The 25,954-nt window shown below is 36.8% G+C and overlaps 1 protein-coding gene across 1 annotated transcript in view; it reads left to right on the top strand.

Annotated features, from left to right (window-relative positions):
• CAMKMT (calmodulin-lysine N-methyltransferase) overlaps nt 1–25,954 on the top strand; it is a 420,005-nt gene that overhangs the window by 13,021 nt on the left and 381,030 nt on the right. The window contains exons 2-3 of the mRNA XM_052649043.1: nt 1,585–1,757; nt 12,192–12,256. Coding sequence (XP_052505003.1) covers nt 1,585–1,757; nt 12,192–12,256 — 238 coding nt within the window. The remainder of the gene's footprint in view (nt 1–1,584; nt 1,758–12,191; nt 12,257–25,954) is intronic.

The raw sequence follows: 25,954 nt of genomic DNA on the forward strand, positions 1-25,954 counted from the left end.
TGAAATTTCATCAGTAATCACAGGGACGTGTGGTCATTTCTTTATCATGATTACCTTGATTCATGAATTCATGAGGGCGTTGAAAATGGTGATGTTCTGTTGTTCTTTCTTCATTTATTACTTGGGCTATTCATTTAAAGAAAAACTTCCCCTCTTCCATTTGGATACTCTCAGTTACAGTTTATATAGGAAAAACAGACAAATACTTGATTCTTTCTCTTCAATTACTAGTTTTCAAAATAAGTTGGTTCTTTGCATTCTTCAGTGGTCAGCAGTGAGGCACATAAAAATTACCATTATGAACTAATGTGTTTCAGTTTAGTTACATTTATTTTCTGTGTTAATATTCACAGTATCCCATCTTTGGCCAATGGACCCTTTTCCTATTGTCTCTTGAATCCTTTTGATATAACCCCTAATTCTGTAAGGCTTTCTTGTCTTCTTGTGTGCATGATGTTCCAGGCTTATCTTGTATAATTCCTGCCATTCTTCCTCAGCTTGCCTGCCTTATCTTAGTTCCTTGTGTGTTTAGTCGCTCAGTCATGTCTGACTGTTTGCAACCCCATGGACTATAGCCCACTAGGCTCCTCTGTCCATGGGGATTCTCCAGGCAAGAAAGAATGCTGAGTGGGTTGCCATGCTCTCCTCCAGGGGATCTTCCCAACGCAGGGATTGAACCCAGGTCTCTCGCATTGCAGACAGATTCTTTACTATCGGAACCACCAGGGAAGCATCTTGGTTCCTTAACCAGGGATTATTAAACCCATGCCCTTGGCAGGACTACTAGGGAATTCCCCTTACTTTGTTTTAAGAAAAATTGTCATTTAGCGACAGCAGTATGTGCGTTAAGTGAGTTCATTGCTGCTAGTTTGGGCATTGGTTTTAGACCTTTTCAGTGGTCGGATGTAGGTAATACACTGTATAGCTTTAAAAAATGAAATACATCATTAATTTGTATTATACTTCATTCAGATCCAGAGCTACAGTGTTTTTGCTTAACCTCATTAGTCTTAACAGCTGTATTACCTTTCTCTCTTACTTAAGAACCCAGTTTTCAATGACACCAACAAAATTACTCATTTGATTTATCTTAACACACACATACCAGCTTAGAATAACATACTGCTCCTGTCTAGGTATATACACGTGTGCACACACACACACACACACACACACACACACACACAGGCTCAGAATAACATACCTGCTCCTGACTAGGTAGTATGCTTTGAAATTCAACTTTTACCCCCTAATTCTACACACTGTTGAAGATACTGCTTGTCTTCTCAGACCTTCCTTTTGGAATTGAATGTCTCACAAGAAGAGTGGTCACAAAAGCCAGACTCTTCTCACTAGATTTACCTTGTTAGATATTAGACTGGTAGATCTTCAGTATCGTTCTTGTTCTCTGATGCCTTTGAGTAGTGTTTTAAAATGTTTTCTGCGTCTTTTCTAGTTGTTTTCAGTAAGACTTTGATCTGAATTATCTGCCATTATCAGAAATGAAAGTCCCCTTACCTCTTAAACATTGAACGTTGTATTTATATAATATTTGTGACCACAATATTTGGTTTTATTTCAAAGGTTCTGAAACAAAAACAACTGGATGACTGTCTACGACATATATCTGTAAGAAGATTTGAATCATTTAATCTGTTTTCAGTAACAGAAGTCAAAAAAAGGGAAACTGAAGAGGAAGCTGGTGCCTGGGTCCAATATACAAGCATCTTCTATCCTGAATACAGTATTTTCGTAAGGTAAACATCATTTCAGTTAAGATTTTTTTTAAGCATTTTTCTCTTGTAAATGAAAAACAATCTACTAAGGATCGAATTGTTCATTCTATTGAATTTGCAAGCAGTCTTTATCAGAATTTAGGTTTTATAACTTTGTGTTTGGAAATATTGCTTTAACTGGGTCTTGCTATGTTCTCAGAACTAAAGAAAAAAACATTCCAAGTAATATATTGGCATTTGGAGATAAAATTCAAAGCAAAGAGTTCATTTAACCGTTCTCTCATAACATTTGATATGAAAAAAAGCCAAGTTCTTCTTGAGGCTGAAAGTGAAAACAGACTTTTTCCAAACTACTCTTCAAGTAGTAGTTATTTGAAAAATCAAGCTTTGGTATTTTTCCTATTCATATTTTTTCACTTTCAGAAGAATCTTAAAAATAGGAGGAGAAAATTCAGCTGAAAACTGTGATATTGTGAAAAGCATACACACTGTTCTGGTTTTAAAAATCATTAGAAAAGAGTGAAGAGAGTTAAGATACCATTTTTACAGAATTAATTTTTCTTTCACAGTTATAGTCTAGCATGTTGCAACATTACTTCAGGTGTTTGATTTTTTATAGAATCTGCCTTTTTTGACAAGATTACACATTTTGAAAGGAAGGGAGAAGCACATTTATAGTAATTGTAGAAAGAGCAAAAAGCATTTTCAGTGGAAATATGTCTGAATATAGTTTAGGTGAGTTTAGGAATAATTTTAAGAAAAATGTTTTCACAAAGGATGTCTATTTATAGTATATGTTTCTTGAACTATTTTAGTTTAAGATATCTAAGCTTTGAAAGATACCGTAACAGCTAAATATTTAGGATTTGGATAAAATTGATTAGGGTGGTCAGGGAAATACAGCTAGGATCTGGATTCATAATACTGCTTTACTGAAAACTCTAAACAGGGATAAAAACTTTGGGGTTTGTGTACATACATTGTGAAATTCTAATTAGAACACCTCAATTGCCTGGCATTTGTGATGGAGGCGATTAGCTTAGTCCTCGATTAGGAAGGAAAGAAAAGTGTATTAAATACTTACTGTATGCCAGGTATAGCACCAGGTGCTTTGATGTATTCTAATTCATGTACTCCTTCCAATAACTCTGTGAAGCAGGAATGAAGATAATTAAACAACTGGAAGATAGAGTCTGTAAGGATATTAAAGAGAAGGAGAAACAGTAAGGTATAAAGTTCTAAAACTTATCTCTGCCTCCACCATGATAAGAGGCAGTAAGTGTGAACTGTGCCAAGAATAACCTCCTGACATCTTCAAGGCCCTGGTAAGACTTAGCCAGAGAAAATGTGAATTCTTCTGTTCTTAGGAGCTTTCAAAATAAGACATTGTTCTCCACTTGGAGAACACTTGGTGGAGATGACCTTGATGTAGAAGCAAGACTCTTCTCCAGCAGTGTGGCTCTTTGTGATATAACCGTTTTTGAAAGAATAAATATTTCTATGTAAATATTACACTAAATCCTATAGAAAGGTTCTTTATAGAAAGAAGACAGATGGCTGAGCTAGAAGTTTGGCACAATGGCTGCCAAGATTTTTTCTCTTTTTTTCAAACTAGCTGGTATCTCTCCACATCAGTAAACATATAGAATTCTAGAGCTGAATTATGATCTTAGAATAAAAATATATAATCATAGCAACATTAATAATGGCTGACAGTTGAGTGCCGGGCCTCGTGACAAGCACTTTTGTGAGTGGTTTATATGTACTAGCTTATTTAATTCACACAGCATCTTATGGGTAAATGCTGTTTTTATATTCATTTTACAGAAGAGAATATAAGTAAATTGATTGAGGTCACACAGCCAATAATCGATTGTGACCCTATTCAAACACTGGTGGTCTGATTTCTCACCTGTACTTAAAAAAATTTTGTTTTGGATTAATTACAGACTCTTAGGAAGTTGTAAAAGTATACGAGGAGTTCCGTGGACCCTTCCCTCAGCTATCTCGTCAGTAACATCTTATATAATGATAGTCGCAGCTTGAACTTTTAAATTCTGCACATCCTGCCTCTTGTAAGGCAGTCTTGTATTCATTTTACAGATGAAGGGATTGAGATCTGTCACACATATAATTTCACAAGCAAGTCATTGCCATTGCCATCTCCAGGGGGTCTCCCTGACTTAGGAATTGAACCAGGCTCTCCTGCATTGCAGGCAGATTCTTTACCAGCTGAGCCACCAGGGAAGCGCATGTACCCTGTGAGTGTTCAGTAAATAAAAACTTGGAATGGAATGGTTTGCTTATGAAATTATATATGTGACAGATTGTCCTTATACATGTAGGGTATCATAGGTACCCCTTTAAAACTTGGCAAGATTGGCAACTGAGGCAAGTGTGGATACTGAATTTATATTTTAAAAGTACAGTTTTAGTGTTAGTAATATTAACAGCAGGGGTGGCTATTAAAACAGCTTTTGTTCTCTTGTATTTTATTTTGTATTTTAGAAGGAACTTTATGTGTATGTTGTGTTCAGTAGCTAAGTCGTATCTGACTCTTCGCAGCCCTGTGGCCTGCAGCCTGCAGCCAGCCTTCCCTGTCCTTCACTACTCCTGGTGTTTGCTCAGATTCATGTCCATTGAGTCGGTGATGCTAGCTAACCATCTCATCCTCTGCCACCTCCTTCCCCTTTTACCTTCAATCTTTCCCAGTATTGGGATCTTTTCCAATGAGTCAGCTCTTTGAATCAGGTGGCCAAGATACTAGAGCTTCAGCTTCAGCAAATCCTAAAAGATGATGCTGTTAAAAGTGCTGCACTCATTACGTTAGTAAATTTGGAAAACTCAGCAGTGGCCACAGGACTGGAAAAGGTCGGTTTTCATTCCAATACCAAAGAAAGTGAGAGTATTGTGCCAAAGAATGTTCAAACCATGAGACAGTTGTGCTCATTTCACATGCTGGTAAGGTTGGGGTCAAAATCCTTCTTCAAGCTAGGCTTCAACAGTATGTGAACCGAGAACTTCCAGGTGTACAAGCTGGATTTAGAAAAGGCAGAGGAACCAGAGATCAAATTGCCAACATTAGTTGGCTTGTCAAGAAGGCAAGGGAATTCCAGAAAAACATCTACTTCTGCTTCATTGACTTTGCAAAAGCCTTTGTCTGTGTGGATCACAACAAACTGCAGAAGGAACTTTACAGCACCTTCAAAATGTGATACAGTGTATACAGAAAGGTATTCATTGGGTCATGTTTTCATGAAGCTTAAATCACAGATATGGGCCAATTATAATCTAATTTTCTAGATTATTTTAATCTCCAATCATGATTATATAGTTTGCTTGCATATACATATAATCAGAGTTTCAATAAATCAAAATGTTCCCTTGATATTTTTTAAATGTTCATATTTTAATGTACAAATAATGTACAAATCTAGTTTCCTCTAACTAGTAGATGAAAGACTGAAAAAATAAGGCTTTAGCCATTTATTTTTGAAAGAGCTCCAAAGTAAGTTGCATCTAGAATCATGTTTTTTAAACCTTGTCCTTCTGAAAATCTTTGTTCTTATGCAGCCCATTCCACTCTCTGGCTTACTTTTTCTAATTTTGGGGAACTACTTTTTTTTTGTAATCAAGGTAAAAAGTAATCATTTTAACCACTTTAAATTGTGCAATTAGTGGTTTTTAGTACATTTACAATGTTGTGGAACCATCACCACGCTCTAATTTCAAAAACTTTTCATCACCATGAAATGAAGCCCCATTCCTATCACTAGTAACTCTCCATCTTACTCCTTCCTCTTCCTCTTGACAACCACTTATCAACTTTCTATCTATATAGATTTGCCTGTTCTGGACATTTTATGTAAGTAGAATCATATGATATATGCCCTTTTATGTTTGGCTTCTTTCACTTAACATAACGTGTTTTGAGTAATCTATGTTAACAGCATATATCAATACTCCATTCGTTTTTTATGGCTGAATAATATTTCAGTGTATGGACAATACCACCTTTTGTCTATCCATTCATCAGTTGATGAACATTTGGGTAATTTCTACTTTTTGGCTATTATGAATAATGCTGCTAAGAGACTTACTTGGTGATCCAGTGGTTAAGAATCTGCCTGCCAGTGCAGGGAACTCGGGTTTAGTCAGGGAACTGAGAGCCCACATGATTCAGAGCAACTTAGCCCATGTACCACAACCAATGAGCCCACACTCTACAGCCTGTGAACCACAACTACTGAACCCATATACCCAACTACTGAAGCCCGCATGCCTCCATCCCATGCTCTGTAACAACAGAAGCCACCACAATGAAAAGATGGCCTGCCACAACTAGAGAAAGCTTACGTGCAGCAGTGAAGACCCAGCATAGCCAGAAATAAAATAATCTTTTTTTTTAAAGTAGAGAAAAATAATGCTATGAACATTCATGTAGAAGTTTTTATGTGAATATATAGTTTTTTAATTCTCTTAGGTGTGTCCTGAGGGGCAAGATTATATGTGAATATATAACTTTATAAATCTCATAGGTGTGTCCTCAGGGGCAAGATTACTGGGTCATATAGTAATTCTTTTTTTAACTTTTTTAAGAATGGCCAAATTGTTTTCTGCAGTGGCTGTGCCATTTTACCTACTAGGAATATAAGAGAGTTCTAGTTTCTCCCCATGCATGCAAGCTTCTATGATTTTTCCTGTATTATTATTATTTTTATTATTACCATTCTAGTGTGAAATGATATCTTACTGTTGTTTTGATTTGTAGTCCCCCAGTGACTAAGTATGTTTTACGTTTTTTCATGTGCTCATTGGCCATTTGTATATCTTATTTGCAGAAATGTCTCTTCAAGTCCCTTGCCCATTTTTATTAAAGTTGTTTTTCTCTGTTGTTTAATTGTGAGAGTTCTTTATATATTCTGGATACTTGAACCATATCAGATATGTGATTTGCAAATAATTTGTCTCATCTTGTGGTTTATCTTTCACTTTCTTGATAGTGTCCTTTGGTGTATAGTTTTCAGTTTTGTTCAAGTTCAGTGTATCTATTTTCTTTTTAATTTGTTGTTTGTGTGTTATGGTGCCATATTTAGCCCTCGTTTACTTTTAACCTCTAGTTTCAATCTCTTGTACCTTAAAAGTGAAAGTTGTCCAGTCATGTCTGACTCTTTGAAACCCCATGGACTGTAGCCCACCAGGCTCCTCTGTCCATGGAATTCTCCAGGAAAGAGTACTGGAGCGGGTTGCCATTCCCTTCTCCAGGAGATCTTCCCAAATCAGGGATTGAACCCACGTCTTCTGCATTGCAGGTGGTTTCTTTACCATCTGAGCCACCAGGTAGGCTTCAGATTTTTCTCTGGTAGCTTTTTTTTTTTAACTCTTCAAATAATTAATTGCCCTAGTGACTTGCTCCTTATTTCTTACTCCATGGGCCATTCCTGGGAAAAAAATCAAAGGTCCTTAGTTCTAGCATAGCTTTGCTGCTGCTACTGCTAAGTCGCTTCAGTCGTGTCCGACTCTGTGCAACCCCATAGACGGCAGCCCACCAGGCTTCCCCGTCCCTGGGATTCTCCAGGCAAGAACACTGGAGTGGAGTGCCATTTCCTTCTCCAATGCATGAAAGTGAAAAGTGAAAGTGAAGTCACTCAGTTGTGTCCGACTCTTAGTGACCCCATGAACTGCAGCCTGCCAGGCTCCTCTGTCCATGGGATTTTCCAGGCAAGAGTACTGGAGTGGGTTGCTATTGCCTTCTCTAGCATAGCTTTAGGTGCTTGTAAAAAAGGTTGGTTGACTTTCGGAGGAAAAAACTTGCTTCTGGTAAATTTTCTTTCAGCTTTATTGAGATACAATTGACATATACCATTGTGTAAATTTTATATATATACTGTGTTGACTTCAATCACTTATCTATTGCAAAATGATCAGCACCATACTGTTAGCTAATACCCCTATCATGTCACATAATTATCATTTCTTTTTTGTGGTTAAAGACCTAGGAAACAAGTTAAAGCTTTGAAATTTAGGAGAAACATGGAGTGAACTTTTTATATGTTGGCTATGTTAGCAAAAAGTTGTCATCGTTATATAACATTAATTATCAGTGTAATGGAAAGATTGAAGTTTGAGAAGTTCCCTTCCTTCTTGAGAAGTTGAGAAGTTCCAATACAGTAGGTATTACTGTCCAACCACATTATCCAAGCAAAACTGCTTAGGTAAACAGTTGAAAGATTAAGGGTAGACAAGATCTTATAGAGTTGACACTTCAATAAAGTAGATATTATTGTTGTTGTTCAGTTGCTAAGTCGTGTCTGACTCTTTGCAATCCTATAGACTATAGCCTGCCAGACTTCTATGTCCATGGAGTTTTTCAGGGTTGCCATTTCTTTTTCCTGGGCATCTTCCTGACCCAGGTCTTGAACCTGCATCTCCTGCGTTAGCAGACGACTTCTGCACTCCTGAGCCACCAGGGAAGCCTGAATAAAGTAGATGATTCTGAACAAAGAACAATCCTTGGGTTTAGAGCAAAGGAAAGGAAACTTGAAATAATCAAACTGAATGTTTACCACACTGTGTCCATGGTAGTTTTCTTACAATTAGCACTAATCTTTATACCATTGAGGACAATGATTGTTGACCTTTTTCTTTCATGAGATGCCATCTTTTAGGGTTTCTCAACTTCATAGATAATTGTTTTTCTTCTTGTAAGTTTTTAGAGGTATGGGATTAGTTCTCCTGTTTCCCCATCCCTGATTTGATTTAATGTCACAGGGTTTACTTTCTGTTCTTGGCTTCAACAAATAAGGATTCTTGGCTTTCTGTTCTTGGCTTTCAAGAAGATGAGTTTTGTGTCACTTTCTGTTTTGAATACTGCCTTTATCTTTTAAACATGTATTTTACCTTAATTATCCCAGTTTCTGCTGTTTAGAAATATTTAACTTGTTGCAAAATATATGTACCTTTTTTTTCTACTCTTGTCTCAGATTTCTTTTCAAATGTTTATTTCATCCTGATAGAGAGAGAGAGACAAAGTGCATGAGAGAATCTCTTTATTAAAACTAGACCGTAAAGCAATTGCTCTTTTAGGTATTTATCCTAAGGAAATAATCAGAAAAGATCTCAATGCTATTTCTACAAGGATGTTTGTTGAAGTAATATGCATAAAGCGCAATAGTGGGCATAATCTAAAAATCCAACATAAGATGTTGGTTCAACAAATTGTGGTGCAATTATTTACTGGACTACTTGGCAGCCATTAAAATCATGTTGCAGGAGAATATTTAATAATGTGAGAAACTTTATAATATGTTAAATGAAAAAAGTACAAATTGCAAAATCGTATGGACAGTGTGCTCTGCTATTTAATGACAGGTTTGTGAACGTAGCATAAGATTTGAAGGCTATAAACCAAACTATTAACTGTGGTTATCTCTGTATGATAGGATTATGGGCAGTTTTTCCTTGAGGAAGCTATATATTGCTTTGATCTTTAGGAAAAAAAAATGTGAGCTCTATACTGTATTGCTGGTCGTTTTAATAGCTTCATCTTGTGTTTTAGATGTTAAATGCTTTGTTCTTTTTTCTCTTGACATGTGTGCTATGGTTTTTTTTCCATGTTAGCGTAAATAACCTCTTCTAGAATCTTGCATCCACAGAGAAGATTCAGAATCTTTGTACCAGTGATGAAAGTTGGATTTGTGGTTGATAGCTTCATTGCCTTAGGTTAGGATACTGTTGAGGCCAATAGTAATTGCAGATAACTTTCTGCACTCTCCCTTCATCACTCTTTGAAAGAACTAGGTCTCTGCGATAGAAATAAAAAGTTTTTCTGGGAAGGGTATTGCAGTTGACATGTATATTCTTACTGTATCTATTAGCTCTCTAGGGCTCCCAGAACAAAACACTGCAGTTTGGATGGCTTTAACGCGGGTTTATTTGCTCACAGTTTGGAGTCTGGGAGCCTTAGATCTAGGTGTTGCAGGCTTGGTTTCATCCAAGGCCTCCTTGACGTTCATGTGGCTGCGCTCTTGCTGCCTCTTCCCGTGGTTGTCCTTCTGTGCACATGCCTTGTTGACTCTGTGTGTGCTGATCTCTTTTTTGTGTAAGGACAACAGTCGTTTTGCATTAGGGCCCACCCTAATGACCCAACTTTAACCTGATTACCTCTTTGAAGGCCCTTCTGAGGGATAGGGGGTGGTTAGGGCTTCAGCATATGAATTTGGGGGGGGGCACAGCTCAGTCCGTAACAGTGTGCATCGTTCATGATAAGTTTTTGTGACAAAGTAGTGTTGATAAAGTAAATTTTATTGTGAACCATTAATGCTTATTGTGAACTATTCAGTTCAGTTCAGTTCAGTTCAGTTCAGTCGCTCAGTCGTGTCCGACTCTGCGACCCCATGAATCACAGCACGCCAGGCCTCCCTGTCCATCACCAACTCCTGGAGTTCACTCAGACTCATGTCCATTGAGTCGGTGATGCCATCCAGCCATCTCATCTTCTGTCATCCCCTTCTCCTCCTGCCCCCAGTCCCTCCTAGCATCAGGGTCTTTTCCAATGAGTCAACTCTTCGCATGAGGTGGCCAAAGTACTGGAGTTTCAGCTTCAGCATCAGTCCTTCCAATGAACACCCAGGACTGATCTCCTTTAGGATGGACTGGTTGGATGTCCTTGCAGTCCAAGGGACTCTCAAGAGTCTTCTCCAACACCACAGTTCAAAAGCATCAATTCTTCAGCGCTCAGCTTTCTTCAAAGTCCAATTCTCACATCCATACATGACCACTGCAAAAACCATAGCCTTGACTAGACGGACCTTTGTTGGCAAAGTAATATCTCCGCTTTTCAATATGCTATCTAGGTTGGTTATAACTTTCCTTCCAAGGAGTAAGCGTCTTAATTTCATGGCTGCAGTCACCACCTGCAGTGATTTTGAAGCCCCCCCAAAATAAAGTCTGACCCTGTTTCCACTGTTTCCCTATCTATTTCCCATGAAGTGATGGGACCAGATGCCATTATCTTTGTTTTCTGAATGTTGAGCTTTAAGCCAACTTTTTCACTCTCCTCTTTCACTTTCATCAAGAGGCTTTTTAGTTCCTCTTCACTTTCTGCCACAAGGGTGGTGTCATCTGCATATCTGAGGTTATTGATATTTCTCCCGGCAATCTTGATTCCAGCTTGTGCTTCCTCCAGCCCAGTGATTCTCATGATGTATTCTGCATAGAAGTTAAATAAACAGGGTGACAAGATACAGCCTTGACATACTCCTTTTCCTATTTGGAACCAGTCTGTTGTTCTATGTCCAGTTCTAACTGTTGCTTCCTGACCTGCATACAGGTTTCTCAAGAGGCAGGTCAGGTGGTCTGGTATTCCAATCGCTTTCAGAATTTTCCACGGTTTATTGTGATCCACACAGTCCAAGGCTTTGGCATCCTAAAGAACTACAGCTGTAAGTTATATAGGGGACCATGTAGAAGATTGTAGATGTATTAGCAACAGCTTTTTAAAATCACCGCTGGAAAGTTAACTCAGACTCAATGACCTATTGACAGTTGGGTTCATTTGTTTATGAAGAATAGTATCTTTTATAACTATTAGTAAAATAGCAGTTATCAAATATTTAAAGGGCCATCAGGTGAAGAGAGATGAAAAGGAACAGAATTAAGATCAGTGGGCAAGATACAAAACATTTGCCCCCTGACACACAGAACTCCCTATAAATGGAATGTGCAGACTTGAAAGTTGGTTAGTTCTTTGTGACTAAAGTTATGAATTTGTTGGGCCATTAAAGAGGAAATTATGTGTCATGGAGTGTGGTTATGGAGGTCGATTACTTATTTTTAGTTTTAGACTCTCGAAGTGTGGAGTTTTATGTTGTCTCTGAAAAGATAAATAATTTATCTCACACTTATATAATTAAAATAATAAAATAATTATTAGTACTTTAAAATGTAGATTAATCATCAAGAAATGTCATTGCATTAAATATCCCAAAGACTAGTCTGTTCTTTTCCTTCTCCCTCTAGTGGGCAGCTGGAGAAGGAAATGGCAACCCACTCCAGTACTCTTGCCTGAAAAATCCCATGGACGGAGGAGCCTGGTAGGCTATAGTCTATGGGGTTGAGGAGAGTCGGACACGACTGAGTGACTTCACTTTCACTTTTCACTTTCATGCATTGGAGAAGGAAATGGCAACCCACTCCAGTGTTCTTGCCTGGAGAATCCCAGGGACGGGGGAGCCTGGTGGGCTGCCGTCTATGGGGTTGCACAGAGTCAGACATGACTGAAGCGACTTAGCAGCAGCAGCAGCAGCAGCAGCTAGTGGGCAGAAATACTTTAGAAACACAACATGGAAAGGTTTGTTAGTGTTCAATATATCGCAATACATGGTCTCAGCTTTAAATAATTAATAAATGTTAATATGTCAGAGTCATTAAAGAAAATGTTTTATTCCTTTCTAGGCATAATAGTGGATCTTTGAATGTTGAAGATGTTCTTACCAGCTTTGACAATACAGGAAATGTCTGTAAGTTATATACTTACTTTATAGAAATAATTTTAGTGTTTTTAAAGTCAATTTTTAATTTTTTTTTCAGTGTTTATTGACTAGCGTATGTATGTGGGTGTATCATAGAAACTCCTGCTGTTTTTAGCTGCATAATAAGCCTCATATAAGATGTACCTACTAAGTGGGATAAGGCAGGTTTTATACTTGGCAGTTTTATGTGTGTAAGACCCATCTGCATTTGAATCTTTGTTCTGAAATTAATCTTGAGCAATTTATATTGTCTCCAGGGCCTCATTCTTTTTCATGTCTTAGAACTGAATCTAATGTATATAAAGTGTGTAATGTACTACATTCTCATAGTTTATACTCAGTAAATGAAATTTTTTATTATTACCTGTGATGAGTACCTCTAAAGCATTTAAGTTTTTTCTAATAATGAAGTTAATATTATTAAGGATTATTCTGATGTAGTAAAATAAACTATTTTGATTGAGCTAGGTAGGACAGAAGGAACCCTGGATTCTCTAGTACTATCCCTTTTGTTTCTTGTTTCCATTTTGACCTTTTCAGTTATTCAGTCCAACAGAGGGGCTGTCTCTCCCTTCTTTGCTGTGTTTTGGGTGTGTGCATTTCCACTTCTTGCTTATTCTCTCTTTCACTGGAGAATAAACCCAGAACATTTTTCCTTGCTGCTAATATACTTTAGTAGAATATTTCTGTTTTATTCATTATTATAATATTGTAGAATATATTATCTTTTGATCTAAGCCTTTAATTACATTATGATGGATTTCTCCTCTGAGAAAATCGTATAATCATAATGTCATACAATGAGAGAGATCAAACAAGAACATCTTTTTATCATGATGTTAAACAATGTACCATGATAGAGGCTGTGTACTTCTTTCTGTGTGCTGCATAGGCTGTTTTCCTTAAGATAGTGGATTATCAATGAAATATGACCATTTTAAATGTGAAAACTATCTTCAAGTGCTTTTCTTCTCAAAAGGAATTTTATAACTGTAACCACTTATTGTATGAACTAAAATAACATACTCAGCAAGAAGTACTCATTTTAGATCAGCATAGAATAATGTCCAGCAATACTCAGGCAATAATCTTGTTCTTATGCCCACATTATGGCAAGCTTTTGATTGCCGAGAAAAATATTTATGTATTTTGTCACTAAGAAGTCTAAATACCCTAAAATTATCCTAAAATATTTAAAATAATGTAATTTTAGTTTTTATGGACAGCAATAGGCATACCTTTTAGTTTTTATATGCTGATGCTGGCTGAATTCTTTCCCAATATTTTTACTGGGGATTGGGGCAAGGTCTGGGTTCAGTTCAGTTCAGTTCAGTTCAGTCGCTCAGTCATGTCCGACTCTTTGCGACCCCATGGACTGCAGCACTCCAGGGGCTCCCTGTCCATCACCAACTCCTGGAGCCAACTGAAACTCATGTCCACTGAGTCGGTGATGCCAATACTCCTGCCCTCAATCTTTCCCAGCATCAGGGTCTTTTCACATGAGTCAGCTCTTCACATCAAGTGGCCAAACCATTGGAGTTTCAGCTTCAACATCAGTCCTTCCAGTGAACACCCAGGACTGATCTCCTTTAGGATGGACTGGTTGGGTCTGGGTAAGGAATGCTAATGGTGGTTGAGACGTTCTCCTTTAGTTCTTTGATAATGTAAATATCATTAAGTCAGGCTTTGCTGTGTTTAGTCGCTCAGTTGTGTCCAACTGTTTGTGACTCTATGGACTGTAGCCCGCCAGGCTCCTCTGTCTATGGGAATCCTTCAGGCAAGAATACTGAAGTGGGTTGCCATGCCCTCCTCCAGGGCATCTTCCCAACCCAGGGATCGAACCCAGGTCTCTAGCATTGCAGGTGGATTCTTTCCCATCTGAGCCACCAGGCAAGCAGGTCAGGCTTATGCATGTGTAATTTAGGAACATCATCCTGAAATGCTATATGTGAATTTAAAAAATTTTTGTTTTTTGGCCATGCCACATGACATGCAGGATCTTAGTTCCCCATGCAGGTGTGGAACCTGCACCTCTGCAGCAGAAGTGCAGAGTCTTAACCACTGGACTGCCAGGAAGCCCTGAATACGGATTTTTGGTTTGGTAATGTGAAAATCAAGTATTGTTCCCAGTGGCTCAATATGAAATAGGGCCACTAGCTGGCAGCATTAAGTAAAAAAAAATTTTTTCCTTAAGGTCTAAGCTATTATTTTGTATATGCATAATATATATATACTTCTCAAACATTTTTTCCCATCAACTTGTCTGCACCTACCCTCCCCCTCAAGTTGTTGTTGCATTGACAAATGGAGATATTGTATGGTTTTTTTTTTTTTTTTCCCACTGCTGCCCATTGTTTGGTAGAAAGACTTGAGTCTTTGGAATTAGAACCACCTAGTTTCTTGGTTCTGAAATTAATCTCGAGCCATTTTATATTATCTCCAGGAGCCTCGGTTTTTTTCATCTCTTAGAACTGGATATAATGTATTGAAGTGTATAACATACTACATCCCTCATAGTTGATACTCAGTAAATGAATCTGTTGTTACAGTGCTGAGTACCTATAAAGCTTTGCAGTTTTTTTCTAATAATGAAGCTAGTATTATCAAGGATTATCTTGATGCTGTAAAAGTAAACGTGGGAAAAATAGATCAAATTACAGACATAGTAATTTACTAAAATGTTTTGTCATAAATATGGTCTTAAAAACCTGAATGTATAGCCTAAGTAATAATTCAGTAACTTCTGATAGAAGAGGTGATAAAAATAAAGCTTATTAAAGCATGTTTTGTGGTATTTATATTATTCTTTAAGAAAAATCTATAATGATATTTCAACTTAATGTAAAATTGGTAAAATCCTGATAAAGTAAGTCTTGATTATAACTTTCATATAATGTTTGTCAAGGCTTAAAGTGATCAAGTTTTGAAAAAGTGGTTTTTCACTTGATGTCTCAAGTATTTGATTGTACTGTAGTAGTGACATTACGGGCTTCCCAGGTGACTCAGAGCTAAAGAATCTGCCTGCCAATGCAGGAGACACAGGAGACATGGATTCAGTCCCTGGATTGGGAAGATCCCCTGATAGGAAATGGCAACTGACTCTAGTATTCTTGCCTGGAACATTCCGCGGACATAACAGCCTGGTGGGCTACAATCCATGGTGTCGCAGAGTTGGACACCACTGAGCAGGCACGATTAGATTGAGTTTGTGACAGGAAGGCCCAGCAGAGGGCGCTCCAACCACAAGTCTATCTCATAGCTCAATATAATTGGAATAAATAACTTGAATAGTTAGCCTAAGCTTTCATGAAGTAAACAAGAAAAATGTATGTTTAAATGTTTATCTCTGATTTATTTCTTATACATTTACTATATTCAGCAATTCACTAATAAATAGATTTTCTTGACTGATGTGTTTAGTTCATTTTTTAATTGTAAGTATCAGTTTAATTTTCATACTTCTAGCTTTAAATACAGGAATACTTTTGGTCTTGTTAATCTTTATAGAGACATTTCTATACAGGAAAAACAGTTCCTAAATCATCACCATGGTAGAACACTACTATCATGCTGAAGAATATTTGGGATGAGGAAAAAACATTTTTAATATGATACCGGGAGAGAACCAATAGGTGGAATTATCCATTTATTCAGAAATTAGTTTCTGGGTTAACAGAACTTCCTGATAATAAAAAAAATAATTTAATTAAAGTACTTTATAGTTAACAACCCCCTGTACGTGTTTATACAAAACATACATATGAGAATATATATAAAATATATTTGTGTTTACTGGGACCATTAATCTCAGTTTCCAGTTAACTTCAAAAACAAGTAATGCTTTTATTCATTATAAATTTTCAAAGAGGAGAGGATCAGTCTTACTGCTTGAAGTTGTTTGTACTCTCATCAAAAAGATTTGGAAAAATCTGTAATTTTGGAAAATAAATGAAACCTCTAGATATTTTCTTATTGGTGATATATTAGAAAAGAAAATATTCCTTATGTTTGCCTCTAGTATTTTAAATGTATGACTTGCAAAGTGTTTAATGTTTTTGAGATATCCTTTCAGTATTTGCATTCCTTTGAATGTTGTAGGGAGAAATTAAAATGAGTCTCACACAGTCTTTTCTGCATAATAATTCATTGCTCTATAGGATACGACCCCAGTCTTATTATATATTTATATTTACTGTTGTGACAAACAAATTATTTTGAAAGTCAGACTTCTTTTTTGCTTACCTCTAACTAGGGATAGGTGTACATATTTTGTCTTTGGAGTCTGGTACTTGAGAACATACTTCTTTTTAAAGTATCAAAGCTACTTTGTGGAAAGATCGTGTCTGCTATTGATCCATTGTGCCTGGAAAGAGATGCCATCAGGCTCCCTAGGGATAAGTATAGGATGCATCCTTCACTTCAGACGAGGTGCTGGCTTCTTTTGTGTTTCATGTAACATGTCACGCAGATACTTTGGGTCACAAGAGAGTATTCTGTGGCAGATCTCTGGCTTCTGTTTTCTCTGTGGGCTGAGCCTCCTTTCCAGCCAGTCCCTGACCTCCAATCAAAGAAACCCCATCATGCCCTATCTCTTCTGAAAGCACTTTCTCTTTCTCCACCTCATCTCTTTCCTTACTGAAATGATTTTTTTAAAAAAATGATTCTCTTCAGCCCTTAATCCAAATTTTACTGCATAGTATATAGTACAACTGTTTGCTATCTATAAAATGTCTTCGGTGCAGGGAATATAATTGCTTCATTTGAACTCTCTCTCTTATTTTTAATCACGTTGTTCTTTTGTCAGCATGGACAGATGATTAATACTTCTCATACAATTTATTGATACAATATATACAATATAATGTGTATAAGCCATTAAAGGCTTTGGAAGTCAATATTTACTGTATATTATTGCAATAATCTACTGTGAATCAGGAGTCCTGGCTAGCACAACAGTGCCACTTAAATTTGAGAAATGTATTGGTAACATTCCTTCTGCTATTCTTTGAAATAATTTTTTTCTTCTCGCTGAGCTACACAACAGAACTTTGTGATGGTTGATGTCTCATGACATCAACCTAGAGAAATTTATAGACTTTCTACCTTGTCTATTCTTACATGTGAACATGGTGATTTTTTTTTTCTCCCTAACAAATCCTGGGTCTAACCTGGACTTTTAATGCACACAGCTGCAGTCTCCTGCTTCTTGGTTCTTTCTAGGGGTCTCATAGTGGGACCTGTTTTGTGATGTATCCAAAACTCATCTATTTTGGGTTAGTAATTAAGCAAAGATCCTTGTTGAAATACAAAATGTTTTCAATTTCTATCTATATTTGGGAGACCAAAGTTGACTGTCTCTTAGGAAATACAATCCAAATTTTTAGTTTTTCTTTTTCATTTTTATTGTGTTATGTAGTTAAGGTCTGTAATTATTGGTGGAATTATTTCAGCTTCAGGAGTGTCAGATTGGGTTTAAAGTTTTTCCTCATTCAAATAAAGGCATATTGTGTTTATATCTATGTATGTAGAATATATACATTTAGGTAGGTATATGTATATATTCTTGGTAAGAGTGTTTGATTAAAAAATGAGAACTTTGGGCTTTTGTGGGTAATTGCTCTATTTTTAACGTAGTGGGGTCATGGAAGCATTCTGGAATATGAAGCTGAGGTTTTAGCCCTGCCAGTTACTTGCTTTGTGATTGTAGGCAAGTTTTTAAACAGATCTTAACTGTTTAAAATTGAATAAGAAACAATAACTACCTTTTAGTGTAGTAAACATAATATTAGGTAATGTGAAAATACTGTGTAAACTGTAGGTAATATTTGTATTAGTATTTTGTTGTTAATGCTAATATCATATCTCATTTATTCTAAGACCTTTTCAATATCTTTGATACTGGAAAATAACACAAAATAGGAAATATTTTTGTGTTTTAATGTTTTACATTATTCTGTACATGAAAACATAGTGTAAAGTCACATGAAAAGTATAATATTATATGTAATATGAAATAATATGTATTATGAAATTATGAAATCATATGTAATATGAAATACATATGTAAATCAGTGTTTTAGAAAAGAAACTTCAGAAAGACAAAAATATATGTGATTTATTATGTGATAAAGATGGAATTTCAGTGGGATTGGAAGGGATGAATTCTTCAATAAATAGTACTGTCTAGGAATTTAGAAAAAAATAACAAATCAAATCTCTTCCTTTATACTATGTAATTACCAAAATTAATTTAAGATAGTTAAATATTTAATTAACAAATTCAAACACTTCTAGATATTTTAGATGAATACTTTTAAGATATTGAAATAAATAAGGCCTTTCTAAGTGTGACCCAAGTCCTATGAATTTAAAAATAGATTGACTAAATAAAGATTTAAAGTCACGTTATTCAAAAAGTAGCAAAAAAGTTGAAAGAGAAATGACAAACTGGTAATTATTATTTATGACATATACGCGGGCAAAGATGTATTCTCTTTATTGTGTGAAGAGCTCCCACAAAGAATAGCAAAAGCAGGCTGTAGATCTATAAGAAAAAGACAAAGCATAGTGAAAATTAGAAAAAAGTAATTCACAAAAACAATGCCAATGCTCTATAAAGACATCAAATGATTATTTTACTAGTAAAGAAGTAATGAAATGCAATTAAAACAGTGAGAATTATTATCAAATTGGTGAAGATGAGCAAAGATAAACAATAATCAGTGAATTGTAGGTACCTGTGCATTCTCATCTACCATTGGTGGGAGGGTAAATTGATTCTACTTTTCTAGAGGCAGTCTGGCAATATTTTTCATAATTTTTAGTACCCATATCATCTGATTAATAATTCTTTTTCTAAGAAATAATGAAGCCAAAATGTAAAGGTGGAATGTAAAGGAATTCATCATAGCACAGTGAATAACTGGAAAAAATAAATCTTTAATTTTAGATGACTGGTTAATTATGGATACTTCATGAAATGGAATAATTTGTAGCTGTATAAGGCTTTAAAGCATATTAGGTTAAAAAATTACTACAGGGAATATGATTCTATTTCTGTAAAGTACATATATACTAACGAAGTAGCTGCTGATGCTGCTGCTGTCGCTTCAGTCATGTCCGACTCTGTGCGACCCCATAGACGGCAGCCCACCAGGCTCCCCCGTCCCTGGGATTCTCCAGGCAAGAACACTAGAGTGGGTTGCCATTTCCTTCTCCAGTGCGTGAAAGTGAAAAGTCAAAGTGAGGTATGTGGATGCATAGTTGTTGTTGTTCAGTCGCTAAGTCATGTCCAGACTAAGTGTGGCCCACTGGAGAAGGGAGTGGCAGACCACTCCAGCATTCTTGCCTTGAGAACCCATGAGCAGTATGAAAAGGTGTATGCATAGAACTGTGTCTAAATGTTCACAGTGTTTTGTTGGAGTATTGGAGTTATGGATGATTATCACTTTCTTCTTTATACTTTTTAGCATTTGATTTTTTTTATTGTATTAGGCAGTGTCATTTTTATTTTGAAAAAAGTGAATACTCTTTAATTTCCAAATTGAGTGATAATTTTTTTTGTTTTGACTGAAAGCTGTGATAAAATCTCAAATTGCTTAGGATAATACTGTAGGAAAAGGAGCAATTAATTTTACTACTGAAAAAATATAAAGTATTTTATTTTTAAACAGTGCTTTTGTCCAAGGAACTCACATCACTGTTAGATATTAATCTGTTAATTCCCCCAGTACACTTGAAAGAAGTCAAAGATCAAATCATTCTAGGCCTATATTAGGTTGTGGGAGTATAAAGAGGTTAAAAACTCAGTCAATGGGAGAACATTGAGCTTGAGCATAGATAATTTATAAGTTCTGTTGAAAAATAAATTTTAAGGTTCAGTTAGCAGGCATAGGTAATGGTCAACAGCCCTGTGACTATAAGGATCCCATGGAGAAGGGAATGCTAACCACTCCAGTGTTCTTGCTTGGAGAATTCCATGGACAGAGGAACCTGGCAGGCTACAGTCCATTGGGTTGCAAAAGAGTCAGACACACCTGAGCAACCAACAGTTGAGACTGTAGGAGGCCCCAATGAAAGTGGGGAGCTGGTGATGGTATGCAACACTGGTCTGGATTTGGCTCGTAGGCCGTCTTGAGAATTGCAGTGTGTGTGTGTGTTTGTATGTGCAGGCTTCATTAGAAAGACTTCTAGAGGGTAGTTAGGAAAGATTTCCAGGGGTAGGTTAGGTCTCTAGATAGTAGTTTTCTGAGCTATATGTTTCCAGTTGTCCGACTTCCTGGCTCCAAGTTGTCAGGGCGGTTTTTTCTTTTGACACAATATTGGGTAAACATGCCCCTAAGCCATAAACAGAGTCCTCTGCATTTGCTTACTATTTACCATGGAAGGAACATTTAGAAGACATCTCTTTTTAATTCACTTTAAAATTTTTATTTGAAATAAAAAATTATGGAGTTGTAATGATTCTTTTTGATAAAAGAAGGTGCTGTCATCATGAGGAAAGACCGAAATAAACCCTATTATCCTTTCTAGATTCATAACATGTATTAATACTTAACCAAGGTATTCATACCAGAAGGTAGTTTATGTCTTTGTTATAAACCTGCTAGTTTCTCCCACCTTTCTATATTTGAAGGGATGTGCTTAATTTAGATGCTTTCAAGTTTTAGCAGACGATGTGCCAAGCAAGCCTTCCTCCTCCCAGCAAATTCTGAATAGTACTTCTTTATCTTCTTTCAGATAGCTACCTTTTTTTTTTTTTTTTTTTGCATCCCTTTCAGTGTTAGGGACTTTGTGAATATTCTTCCCATTTAGTCTTCTGAACAATTTTGCAAGTGGCGAGGAAACTGATACTCAGATAAAAATAACTTGCTTAAAAATTAATATTTAGTAAACAGTCACACAGGAATTTATGCCTATTCTACTATATTTATTAAAGGTAGCATTTCTCCAAAATGATGAGCAATGAGTTTTAAAAGTTCATGGTAGAAATTGAAAGTAAAAGTGGTAACTTGGAGTTGAAGAAAATAACTTTGGCAAATGGAAAAGAATTCTGTCCAGTGGATTGTGTCTCAGAAGAGACTGATTAAAGGTCACTGGAAAATGGGCTCTCTAGGGTTTCTGAAAGGTAGTTGACAGTCTAATGGAGTGGGGATTTAGGGAGCAAGGATGGGGTGAAAGAATGCATTGTCTTTTAATAGTCTAAAACCAAATGTGGGTTTTATTTCAGTTTTCTTTTCTTTTTTGAGAAGTGCTGCTTTTTGCACAATAATACAGTAGTAATACTGATTTGTGTTTTTTACATAGCCCTTTCTCTAAGGTACTCAATGAGTTTCTCAAGCTTATGGCTATAGTGATATTTATAAATTGCTTAAATAAGCATTAGTCACACAAAAAGCTCAACTGAGTATTTCTGTCTTTAGGAAAATAGTGTGGATTTGGACAGTCTTTCCACAGAGAACAGTGGATATTTGGACATTTGTTTGGCCTATATGTATTGCCACACTCTGTGAATGCTTGATGTGAATAAAATATTTGATGATTGAATGAATTTAGTATTTGTATGTGTGTATCTTTTTAATGTATTAAAAATTTTTTTTTAATGTGGACCATTTTTAAAGTCATCTGTTGAATTTGTTACAGTCTTGCTTTTCCTGTTTATATTCTGATTTTCTGGCCCCAAGGCATGTGGAATCCTAGCTCTCCAACCAGGGTTCAAACCCATACCCCCCTTATTAGAAGGTGAAGTCCCAACCTCTGGAATGCCAGGGAAATTCCTCTCTTCTCTTTTGTGTTCTCCTTTCTCACCCTTTCCTTGCTACTCCTAGCCTTGAGTCTAATATTTGTGTTATATGCTGGGGAGTGGGGATAGTCATAGAAGGAATTAAGAGAAGCTCCCGATCGTTCTGTCTGTGTAGGTGTGTTGGAAAATGTGGATGTTTTCTGTACACTGGAGATGCTGCACGTGCTCACAGTCTGTTTGTTCTGAATCAGGTGGAGTGGTGCTCAAATTTTGCTCCTGGTGGCAAATTCATGGTTTGTTTGAAGCCGTTGGTGGTGGGGGCCAGACTTTTGCGTCATTGCCATGACATTGTCATTTCCCGGGGCTCCCATAGTTCCTGACTGAAAGATATAGTAGAACCTAGACTTAAAGTTTAAGCATCATTTTTAATTGTGATAGTCAAAGGTAAATAATATTTTGATCAATCTTGGAGTTTGGTTTTACTTTAATATTTGACATCTCAATCAGAATTTAGTGGGGATTTGTTGTACTGCTATTATGTATGATTGAGAAATAGCATGAATTTATGTAAACCACGACTTCTCTGCTTCTACTTGTGCCCTGGATTCTTTTAAAGGAGAAATTATAATGATGAGAAGGGAAACATTGATTCATGTTGCCTCCTTGGATCTTCCTCTCATAAGTCCTACAGGTTTGTAGTTTATATCCTACAATTTTAGCACTGAATTTTGTATCATATCGTATTAGCTATTTGTTAATTTTTTTCTCTCCCAAATAAAGTATAACTCCACAGATTGCAGGCACCATAGCCTTTCTGGTTCAGTCCCAACGGGGTGTTAGTCTAAAGTCCGTTCTACAAAAGTATTTTCAAATAACTTGGGTATTTTACCTCTTTTGATTAAGTGACTTGAGAGCAACACAGTCTTTAGCAATTTTTCTTTTTTTCCCTTCTCCCATCCTCTGCTGTTCTGTATTGATACTGATTCTGCACTTCTACATACAAAACAATCAAACAAAAAACTTTAGAAAGCAGTTCTCTTGTCTCTATCATAACCCTTTCCTTTTCCCCATTTCCTCCTGATTCTCCATCGTAGGACTCAGGAACTGGTCTGTCAAGGTTGGATAGTCCTTGGAGGGTATGAGCTTCAGGTAGTCAGAGGCAAGAGACTGAGGCAGATCAGTTTCTTTTAGTTAGGGTGACTGTACAGTCGAGTTTGTCTGGCCTGATCCCAGTTTATCTCTGATGTTCTTAGCAAAATTATTAACTGTACCTCCTTTCACACCCCATAGTGTCCTGCTTTGGATGATAAATTATATGCCAATTTTTAGAACACCTAAGAGAGATATATTGGAAGCTTATGTTAATTGTTTACATCTAGTCAAACCTCTTAATTCTGCTATGGTACCTGTACAGTCTGGCTTAAGTGATATTCACTAAGTATTGTCAGTTTTCATTCCAATCCCAAAGAAAGGCAATGCCAAAGAATGCTCAAACTACTGCATAATTGCACTCATCTCACACATTAGTAAAGTAATGCTTAAAATTCTCCAAGCCAGGCTTCAGCAATATGTAAACTGTGAACTTCCAGATGTTCAAGCTGGTTTTAGAAAAGGCAGAGATCAAATTACCAACATCCACTGGATCATCAAAAAAGCCAGAGAGTTCCAGAAAAACATCTATTTCTGCTTTATTGACTATGCCAAAGCCTTTGACTGTGTGGACCACAATAAACTGTGGAAAATTCTGAAAGAGATGGGCATATCAGACCACCTGACCTGCCTCTTGAGAAACCTGTATGCAGGTCAGGAAGCAACAGTTAGAACTGGACATGGAACAACAGACTGGTTCCAAATAGGAAAAGGAGTACGTCAAGGCTGTATCTTGTCACCCTGCTTATTTAACTTCTATGCAGAGTACATCATGAGAAATGCTGGGCTGGAGGAAGCACAAGCTGGAATCAAGATTGCTGGGAGAAATATCAATAACCTCAGATATGCAGATGATACCACCCTTATGGCAGAAAGTGAAGAACTAAAGAGCCTCTTGATGAAAGTGAAAGTGGAGAGTGAAAAAGTTGGCTTAAAGCTCAACATTCAGAAAACTAAGATCATGGCACCTGGTCCCACCACTTCATGGGAAATAGATGGGGAAACAATGGAAACAGTGTCAGACTTTATTTTTCTGGGCTCCAAAATCACTGCAGATGGTGATTGCAGCCATGAAATGAAAAGACTCTTACTCCTTGGAAGGAAAGTTATGACCAACCTAGACAGCATATTCAAAAGCAGAGACATTACTTTGTCAACAAAGGTCTGTCTAGTCAAGGCTATGGTTTTTCCAGTAGTCATGTATGAATATGAAAATTGGACTATAGAGAAAGCTGAACGCCGAAGAATTGATGCTTTTGAACTGTGGTGTTTGAGAAGACTCTTGAGAGTCCCTTGGACTGCAAGGAGATCCAACCAGTCCATCCTAAAGGAGATCAGTCCTGAGTCTTCATTGGTCGGACTGATGTTGAAGCTGAAACTCCAATACTTTGGCCACCTGATGCAAAGAGCTGACTCGTTTGAAAAAACCCTGATGCTGTGAAAGATTGAGGGCAGGAGGAGAAGGGGACAACAGAGAATGAGATGGCTGGATGGCATCACTGACTCGATGGACATGGGTTTGGATGGACTCCAGGGGTTGGTGATGGATAGGGAGGCCTGGCGTGCTGTGGTTCATGGGGTCGCAGAGTCGGACATGTCTGAGTGACTGAACTGAACTAAGTATCGACTCATTTGAATCCTTGCTGCTGCTGCTGCTGCTACTGCTGCTAAGTCGCTTCAGTCGTGTCCGAGTATGTGCGACCCCATAGACGACAGCCCACCAGGCTCTCCCATCCCTGGGATTCTCCAGGCAAGAACACTGGAGTGGGTTGCCATTTCCTTTTCCAATTTTGAATCCTTCAGTTCAGTTCAATTCAGTTGCTCAGTTGTGTCCGACTCTTTGCGACACCATGAATCGCAGCACACCAGGCCTCCTTGTCCATCACCAGCTCCTAGAGTTCACTCAAACTCATGTCCATCGAGTCAGTGATGCCATCCAGCCATCTCACCCTCTATAATCCCCTTCTCCTTCTGCCCCTCAGTCACACTCAAATGAATCCATTCATTCTCCATAAATGTACTTGTATTCAGTATATATAACAGATAGGTAAATCTACACCTGTTTTAGAGGATGTATACTACAGGCCCCATGAACTAATAAAAACTGAATTTAGAACACATGCAAATTTTGATTAGCTAATGCAATAATTGAAAAAGAAAACTGAATTACTGCCAAGATTTGAAAATAGGAAGATTCACATAACAACCTAGATTTCTAATTCCTCTTTGAGGAAAATAATGATCTAGTGGTCTGATCTCACATGGTAATGATTATCTGGAGCTGAGCAGATTCTCCATTTTTCCCCTTTACCATCACACCTGTGGTGTTTCAATTTGCAACCTCTGATACGTATTATTTATTTGGATGCACTTAAAAGCAGATTTATTGTCCTACATTTTCAGATTATTTAGTTATATATTTAGGAAGAGTCAGTTCTGATTAGTCATTTTGTTTATTAAAGCTAATTAAGTAAAATGCTTATAAATTCTTTGGGGAGTCAATTTTTTTTAATTCAACAGGTTAGTCATTCAGTTTTGGAAAATATTTTTCCCATACTATCTAAGAATGTAAGTAGCTATTGACTAATATTTATGTTGTTATATTTAATAGAAAACAAGATATTATGATATTATTTTAAATATTTTTCAACAGTCAATATCTGTAAGAAAACATATTTTTGAAGCTTAATCATTTCAGTAAAATTATAAAATATATTAAAAAATGAAACTGAAAACTAGTATAGAGCTATAGCAGAAATTTTAAATGTTTGTGGGTATATGTATGTATATATGCA

Source organism: Budorcas taxicolor, chromosome 11, assembly GCF_023091745.1.
Source record: "Budorcas taxicolor isolate Tak-1 chromosome 11, Takin1.1, whole genome shotgun sequence".
Classification (NCBI taxonomy): domain Eukaryota; kingdom Metazoa; phylum Chordata; class Mammalia; order Artiodactyla; family Bovidae; genus Budorcas; species Budorcas taxicolor.